Consider the following 9203-nt stretch of genomic DNA (forward strand, 5'->3'; position numbering starts at 1 on the left):
AACTGCCACCCGATGAGCTTGGTTAAATTACTTTCAAAAGGACTTGAAAAGCTTTTAATCATCTTACAAGGAATTTCCATTAAGCATATCCCCCCCTTCTACTTACTATGCCTGTAATATGTGGTTGTCCCACCTATTTATCTTAAGATGAATTCACTAACTGTAAGTGGCTCTAGATAAGAGCGTCTGCTAAATGACTACAATGTAAAATGTAGACTTAGAACAGTCCACAGGACAGAGAGAAGGGTTGGGGCCTAGCACTGAACTTCCTCCCAGTTCAACCGGTTCAGATATTCAGTCTTTACACTCCAAACTCCACAGCTGCTAAACCATCTGTCAGAAACATGGGTATAATGCTTTTAGAACTATTCTAATCTATAGTGGATGGCTGATAATGTACATAAAAGTCTAATGTATTGTGTAAGCAAGTAGCTTATCTAAACTGGGAAGAAAACCAAAACCCCTGGGAAAAAAATAGTAAAAACACAAGACTAACACAGCTAATGTGTGCATTAAAAACTCTTAGTGTTACTGCTGTAAAACAGGAAACAGTTTATGCACATTCCCCCCTGAGGATCACATTATTCTCGTAAAAAAAGAAAAAAAAGAACGTTTTCTCTGCACTTGTGAAAATCACCGCTTTCACTTTCCTTTCATAAAGAGACCGTTTCCCTTTAAGCTGCCAAGAGACAACAGATGGGCAGCAGCAACTCTAGTGGAAATACCTGAAGTCAGCATATTCCTCTCGCTGTATGCGGGTTCATCTCTAATGCACGCTCTCCACCACAATGTTAGCAAACAAATAATGCAATGCACATACCCATACACGCCGGCACACAATCCTTTTAATCCAATGTGGGGGCTGAAATTTGTTTACCCCCACTCCTGGGGTAGAGGAGATCACTCAATAAAAATAAAGAAAGAAGCATGAACATTTCTTTGTCTGGAAATTCAGGGTCAGGTGACTGAAGACAGGAATTCTGGTTGGCTAGAGAGGACTTGCAAAATGTTGGCAGACAGCCAAGAGGCTGCCTTGCAAACAGGGCTGGAAATATGCTGCAAACCTCATCTTCATCCTCATATCCATAGCTGGGGCTGGGGGAGGGGTTAGGAGAAGAATGAGGGGCGGGAGGAAGGAGAGAAAAGTCCACTGTAAGACAAGAAAGGCACTTAAAAAGAGTGATCCCTCTCTCTCTCTCTGGGAGAAATGGAAGAACAGAGGAGAAAGGAATTCGTCCCCTTTAAGCCTTTCAGTTCAGACAGCTCCTTTCCTTCTCAGTCAACTCCTTTAAGCTAACCCTTTCAGTTCAGACAGCTCCTTTCCTTCTCAGTCAACTCCTTTAAGCTAACCCTTTCAGTTCAGACAGCTCCTTTCCTTCTCAGTCAACTCCTTTAAGCTAACCCTTTCAGTTCAGACAGCTCCTTTCCTTCTCAGTCAACTCCAGAAACACGGTGAACCTGATGCCTTGTCCCCACCAGCAGCAGCAACAACAGCCAAACCAGCCAGCTTCTTCTTTACCTCTTCTGTTTAGTCCTGGGAAAAGGGCTGCTGCAATGCCATCACAACAAATCCATCCTTATGCTAATGTTATCACAAAGAAATAAAATGTCTTTCACAATATACTGACTATTTCTTCTAACACATGTTTATTTCTATGCAATGCCCTCTTTATGTTATCTTATGATTTTTAAAGCCGCTAGTTGAAAGAAAATCCGCTTCTATATTTGTAAAATGAGAGCTGCTGTGCCTAACCTCAGCTGTCTGTTTCTGTGGTTCTTTACCACGTTTCACTCGCCAGACCCCAGCATGTCCTGCTAATTTGCAAATAATTCCCCCCACCAGACACTCTTATGGGTTCTTCCCAAGCCTGCTCCAATGGCAGGGCTGAGGGCTGGAGGGGTGGGGTGAGAGACATAATGGTAGCCCCCATCTTGTTGCCATGGACACAGTCACTCATTATGTAACAGTGACAGTCTCACTACAAGTTCTGGCCTTACTACCTGGAGTATTATAGTCTGATGTGAAGAGGGAGAGAGGGAGGGAGGGAGGGGAGGGAGGGAGGGAGGGAGTGAGGGAGGGGAGGGAGGGAGGGAAGAAGGAGAGATAGGGAGGGAGGGTGAGAGAGAGAGAGAGGAGAGGGAGGGGCGAGCAAGAGAGAGAGGGAAGGATGGAGAGAAGGGGAGGGAGGTAGAACGAGGGAGGAGGGAGGGAGGGAGGGAGGAGGGAGGACGGAAGGAAGGAAGGAAGGAGAGATTAGGGAGGGTGGGGAGAGAGGAGAGAGAGAGAGAGAGGGGGAAGGATGGAGAGAAGGGGAGGGAGGTAGAACGAGAGAGGAGGAGGGAGGGAGGGAGGGAGGGAGGGAGGGAGGGAGGGAGGGAGGGAGGGAGGGAGGGAGCGAGAGAGAAAGGGGAGGTGGGTGGTGGGAGGACGGAAGGAAGGAAGGAAGGAAGGAAGGAAGGAAGGAAGGAAGGAAGGAAGGAAGGAAGGAAGGAAGGAAGGAGAGAGAGGAGGGGGTAGGGAGGTAGAGACAGAGGGGAGGAGGGATGAGTGAGAGGGATAGGGAGATAAAGATAGGGAGGGAGGTAGAGACAGAGGGGAGGAGGGATGAGTGAGAGGGATAGGGAGATAAAGATAGGGAGGGAGGTAGAGACAGAGGGGAGGAGGGATGAGTGAGAGGGATAGGGAGATAAAGATAGGGAGGGAGGTAGAGACAGAGGGGAGGAGGGATGAGTGAGAGGGATAGGGAGATAAAGATAGGGAGGGAGGTAGAGACAGAGGGGGAGGAGGGATGAGTGAGAGGGATAGGGAGATAAAGATAGGGAGGGAGGTAGAGACAGAGGGGAGGAGGGATGAGTGAGAGGGATAGGGAGATAAAGATAGGGAGGGAGGTAGAGACAGAGGGGAGGAGGGATGAGTGAGAGGGATAGGGAGATAAAGATAGGGAGGGAGGTAGAGACAGAGGGGAGGAGGGATGAGTGAGAGGGATAGGGAGATAAAGATAGGGAGGGAGGGAAACATTTCTAAGGATTTATGACATATTGTTTTGAGAAATAGTTATTAATGATCTGAAATGAAATCCCACAGCTTGAATAAGCAGTAGAGTACATTACGTCACATTGGGTTAGTAGGAGTAGGAATGCTGTGTAGTCACATTCAGCAGGAGGCATGGTTTCAGAAACTACCAATGCAATAGCCTATTATAGGGATGTACATTTGGCAGCCACATTACTGCAACATAAACTATAATGAAGTGGTTGTAACAACAGAAGAACTTGCTTGTTAGTCTCGATATTGTAAATTAACTTTATTAGTCTCAACATTGTAAATGAACTTTATTAGTCTTGACGTTGTAAATTAACTTGGTTTTCTCTCCTTAGTTTGCATTATTACTGGATTTCCAATTAGTTCATTACATGGCTAATAAACTTAAGCTCAATTTGGATTCAGGTGGAGGCTAGATTAGTCTTTAACTGGTGCAAGTCCATGCCTATAATGTGACTTTGGGCTGTATAGTGGGAACCAACCTGAGGCAACAAAGCACAAAAGTGAGCAACAACATAGCGGCCATTAATCATTGGTCAATAATGGTGCCCTGAAGTAGGTCCTACAAAGACACAAAGACAGGAAGGAAACTGTGAACTCAACCAACCTACAAAAACAATGAAATAAATGGTATCTCTATGATATATCAATGACCTATCAAATACACTTGGCTGTGAGAGAACCCAACAAATACAGGCCCACTTTGCTGAGAATGCCCTGTCTATTGGACTCTTGGAATCTTGGTAACCCTGCCAGACAGCTCTGGAACATTTGTGGTCCCTGAAATCAGGTTTGAACAACAGGATGACTAGAGAGGACTGGGAACAAATCATCTCCATAACAAATCAGGGCCCACTAGGGCTGAAACCCAATGATTCAAATCTTTGGAGTCAGCCCTAGAGCCCACACATAAGCCCCACAATTCTGAAAGATATCAACATCGGGCACCCCCAGGGCACATTGGGCACCCCCAGGGAACCCCCAAGACCCATTGGGCACCCCCAAGACACACTGGGCACCCCCAAGACACATTGGGCACCCCCAGGGCACCCCCAAGACACATTGGGCACCCCCAAGACACACTGGGCACCCCCAAGACACATTGGGTGCCCCCAAGACACATTGGGCGCCCCCAAGACACATTGGGCACCCCCAGGGCACCCCCAAGACACATTGGGCACCCCCAGGGCACCCCCAAGACACATTGGGCACCCCCAAGACACATTGAGCACCCCTAAGACACATGGGCACCCCCAGGCACCCCCAAGACACATTGGGCACCCCCAAGACACATTGGGCACACCTAGGGCACCCCCAAGACACATTGGGCACCCCCAAGACACATTGGGCACCCCTAAGACACATTGGACACCCCCAGGGCACCCCCAAGACACATTGGGCACCCCCAAGACACATTGGGCACCCCCAGGGCACCCCCAAGACACATTGGGCACACCCAAGACACATGGGCACACCCAGGGCACCCCCAAAGACACATTGGGCACCCCCAAGACACATTGGGCACCCCCAGGACACCCCAAGACCATTGGGCACCCCCAAGACACATTGGGCACCCCCAAGACAGATTGAGCACCCCCAAGACACATTGGGCACCCCCAAGACACATTGGGCACCCCCAAGACACATTGGGCACCCTTAAGAGTCAAACCCTGCTGAGACGGTGGGTGGTACTGTACTCACCTCCATCTTCCACTTGGCCAAGCACTCCTCCCTGGTCCTCTTGCTAATGTAATATGGGTCACCGGCCTGGAAGGTTACTCTGGGCATGGGCCTCTGACGAAGACTGACGGAGCCACGCAGCCTGCCTGTTCCAGGGCCTCCAACTCCCTGTTTAAAGGGATACAAAGAAGAACACCGGAATAAAGAAATGAACTAACGTACTTGTTTTCTGTTTGTTTGTTCTGCTTTTTGCATGGTTGTAGAGGAGGAAGATGACTCAGGCAAACAGTTTCATGCTATCACTGCTGAAACTGCTGGCTAGTACTGTTGCTAGTTAGCCAGAGAAGCAATATTTTGCTCTTTGTCTTTTTTGGGGTGTGGGCTGAGGGGGGCTGCGTGGGGGGGTGCTCCAGAAAAGGATGATGACTCATTGACAAAACTGCAGCCCAATGCAGACAATGTGTGACTGGTCAAACAGCAAGGAGCACAAACTGTCTCTTCCAGAGCCCTGGCAACCCACTATACTGTCTCACTCTCTACCAATCACAGCCTGGTTTGGCGAGCCTGCAGACGTCATTGGCCAACGCAAGGACCTTCCCATGTCGGACTCGGCACCAAGTGTATTTGATATCTCAGATCTATACGCCAATAGTTACCATTTCTTTCACAAGTCCAAGAGGTCATGATATCGTAAAAGGAGAACAGCACTTCCCCCTAGTTCAGCATCATCGCCAGCTAACATCACCCCCCCCCAAAGGTCAGTCTGAAGAGGACACGTCCCATCTCTCCAAACGTTTCCAGGAGGGTGTACTTGTCTGGACAGCAGTCTGAACGTTAGGCTAGATCCTCCATAGGATTGATGGAAGCATCGGCTGGAGGGAGATTCTACCATTGTTAAATTCATGCGAGAAGCTGGAGAAGTGGGCTGACTGATTGACTGGTTGATGGATGGATTGATTGATTAATTCATTGATTGATGATGTAACACAATCCAGCATAATGAAGACAGTGGATGACTTACCTGGTTCTTGGCTGTATCACCTCCGTCCTCCTTCTGCTCCACATCTAGAGGGAAACACAGTGAGTGACACTGGAGCAATCATTCAATAACGTGTTCCTGTGGGCGAGCCAAAAGTCAGAGTAATCTCAGCAGATAAGAGACGAGAGAGACTACAGCCACAGTCACCTTGGCATCGACAGAGAAAACAAAGCCACTCAGCAACACAGGACCAATGGATCTCCTCAATCATTCATAAGAGTTCTACCTGACCTGTAGGTAGTCACTTGTGGGCTAGCTAAGCTTGTCACAATAGCCTGTCACCTTAGCAGCACATATCAAAGTCTGCCGGCTGGGTTAGAAGTCTATTCACCACATGGCATCATTGTCTTAGGAAAGTTAGACGTGTCAGAATGACGTAGCTGTCTGAAGACAATGTCCATGGCCCCCCGAAGATGACCTTAATTCACTCTGGTTCAGACTCTCAGCTGCCAGGTAGAAAATAAAGCCACAGGTAATTGAACATCCCTGTTGTAGGCCCTTTCCCAACATCCCTGTTGTAGGCCCTTTCCCAACATCCCTGTTGAAGGCCCTTTCCCAACATCCCTGTTGAAGGCCCTTTCCCAACATCCCTGTTGAAGGCCCTTTCCCAACATCCCTGTTGAAGGCCTTTCCCAACATCCCTGTTGTAGGCCCTTTCCCAACATCCCTGTTGAAGGCCCTTTCCCAACATCCCTGTTGAAGGCCCTTTCCCAACATCCCTGTTGAAGGCCCTTTCCCAACATCCCTGTTGAAGGCCCTTTCCCAACATCCCTGTTGAAGGCCCTTTCCCAACAACATCCCTGTTGAAGGCCCTTTCCCAACATCCCTGTTGAAGGCCCTTTCCCAACATCCCTGTTGAAGGCCCTTTCCCACACAACATCCCTGTTGAAGGCCCTTTCCTAACATCCCTGTTGTAGGCCCTTTCCCAACATCCCTGTGTAGGCCCTTTTCCTGTGAAGTTCAGGCGCCTCAATGTGCTGAAGGGGACAGAGAATAGACAAGTGCAGGTTCTGCTGGGTACAAGTCAGTCAGCTAAAGAGATGTAGGCTGAGATGAGTTGATGCAACAGAGGTTTTGGTATGGTAAAACCATGATGAGTAGAGGAGAGGAGAGGCAACAGATGGTTGCTATTACCATAGCTCGTACCATTTCACAACCCCTCGCCACTAAGCAGAAAAAAACACAACACACCTGTAGCCTACTCACTGCTTCTCTTGTGTGACTAGGTCCACATAACATCTCTGCAGGGATCTCTACGCACTTGATGGAATTGAGCCAGTATGGACGTGTGAAACACCAACTAGTCCATGCCTTTTTGATTACATGCACTCTGTTTTCTGGAACAGTGTTGTTCCAACGACTTCACTGTAATAAAGTAGTAATACTTATAGTAGAAACAGAAGTCTCTCTCCAACAGCTTTCACACTCACCATTCACTAACATGGTCCAATCAGTAGGGCATCATTCACTTCCCAGGCAGCCTGACTATGTACATCCACACCCAGCCTGACTGAACGTTGCTGGATGTTTCCTATCTACAGCTCACCCCAAAGAAATATGTTTTGCATTTCCTGTTAGAGCACATGGTTCGATTAAAACTAGCTGTCTGTCGCGTGTTCGCGCGTGTGTGTGGGCATGTCTGTCTGTGTGTGTGAGTGTGCATGTGTGCGCATGTGTATGCGCATGTGTGTGTGCATGTGTGTGTACATGTGTGCATGAGTGTGTATGTGTGTGTGTGTGCGTGCGTGCATGAGCATGTGTGTGTGTACGTGTGTGTGTGTGTGTGTGTGTGTGGTGTGTGTGTGTGTCTGTGTGTACATGAGCGTGTGTGTGTTTGTGTGTGTGTGTGTGTGTGTGTGTGTGTGTGTGTGTGTGTAGATGGAAAACTGCACCCTAAGCCGTAACATAACATACCTGGCCTGGAAATACAAAACCACACAGCCGTTGGTGGTGTGATAAAAATATAACAGAAAAGGAAAACTGACACACTTCCGGTCTGCTAAAATTCTGCAGAAAATATACTTCCTCAAGTAGTAATAAAATGTAGCTTAACCTATTCTCCACTAACAGTATGAACTTCAGAAATGAGGCTTTGTCCCAAATGGCACGCTGTCCCCTACACAGTGCACTACCTTTGACCAGGTCAGAAGAAGTTAAACTACATAGGGAATAGAGTGCCATTGGGGAAGCAACCTTGGGGCTTTCCCCACATATATGGCGTGATGAATGAGTTCCTGAGTCTGTAAGTCAGAGTGACATATGGGCGGGGGTTTGCACAACTCTTCTATTGTTCCATTACACCAGCCAAGCTCAATCGAGCCCAGATAAAGGTTTTTGAAATAGTTTTTTTGAATAGTATTGAACCCAGGTCAGCTGTTGATTACAAAGGCGTGTGATCCATTCTGAAGCAGCATTGTTTACCTGCTTGCGCTCAGCAGAGCAGAGTTGAGGTTAACCAAGGACCATGGACACTACCCAACTGAAACAGCAGAAGACCAGGCCACTATGACTAATGACTTTTAACCACATTCAACTAGAGTGAATACAACGGACGTCCCCATTCAAGTCAATGATGGCATAATGGGTGGGACTGGCAGCCATTTTGTAACCATGCCAGGAAGTACAAGCAGGAGGTGTATCTTTCACACTGTGCTGTGATTTGTTGAGTCAACTCAACTGACATAACAACAAATACATTCCATTACATGAGCTTCATCAGTTAACATCATTTTAATGAACATTCTACATTACCATGGAAATTATTGCATCAAAATACCAGGCAGCTATTGTGAGTGTAGCCATGAGTTTCCCAGGGTTACAGCTTCCAAGCCTGTTCTATTTCTAGAATACGTAGAGCAGCAAGAGGCTGAGGAAGGGAGAAGGTCCAAGGAAAAAGCTACTGACTCACATTCACAACAACAGTCTTTATAGCTATGAACCCTCCTGAGCAGTGTGCACATTTGTGGAACAGGGTTGATACGCCCCAACAAAAACAATACACTGTTTTCATATCAACCCCTCAATATCGATTGAAAATGTAAAGAAATACTGCATGTAGCTGCTACACATCACAGGACGTAGTGCCACAACATTGAGAAACACAGAATACAACCATATTATACCATACCCTGAAGACCATGACAGACCAGCTGAAGAAAACACAGCAGACGGAAGAGTTGTATCATCCAGCCCCATTACAACACTTGAGCTCTGAGAGGCCTGTGAGTACATCCCAAATGGCACCCTATTCCCTATATAGTGCCCTACTTTTGACCAGGGCCCATTTGGTACGCCGTCTCAAAGTCCCCTTTTACCCCGACATGCAATTTGGGACGCAGCCCATGTTTCCTGCTTCAGCTACCCTGGGACTGTCACTGAAGTACCGTACACAGCCTTTACACTCTACACTCACTGGACCACGCTCATTAAGAGAGGCCTTTT

The 9203-nt window shown here is 47.7% G+C and overlaps 1 protein-coding gene across 4 annotated transcripts in view; it reads right to left on the reverse strand.

Annotated features, from left to right (window-relative positions):
* Window positions 1–9203, reverse strand: part of LOC115162012 (DNA (cytosine-5)-methyltransferase 3A-like) — a 73764-nt gene that overhangs the window by 37154 nt on the left and 27407 nt on the right. For 2 of the 4 annotated variants that reach the window (XM_029712915.1, XM_029712914.1), the window contains exons 5-6: window positions 5745–5788; window positions 4745–4891 (exon numbers count right to left, since the gene is read on the reverse strand). In XM_029712915.1, coding sequence (XP_029568775.1) covers window positions 4745–4891; window positions 5745–5788 — 191 coding nt within the window. Of the gene's footprint in view, window positions 1–4744; window positions 4892–5744; window positions 5789–7192; window positions 7416–9203 lie in introns of those variants that run through there. The other 2 variants (XM_029712917.1, XM_029712916.1) reach the window with 2 other exon arrangements.

Source organism: Salmo trutta, chromosome 25 (genome assembly GCF_901001165.1).
Source record: "Salmo trutta chromosome 25, fSalTru1.1, whole genome shotgun sequence".
Lineage (NCBI taxonomy): Eukaryota > Metazoa > Chordata > Actinopteri > Salmoniformes > Salmonidae > Salmo > Salmo trutta.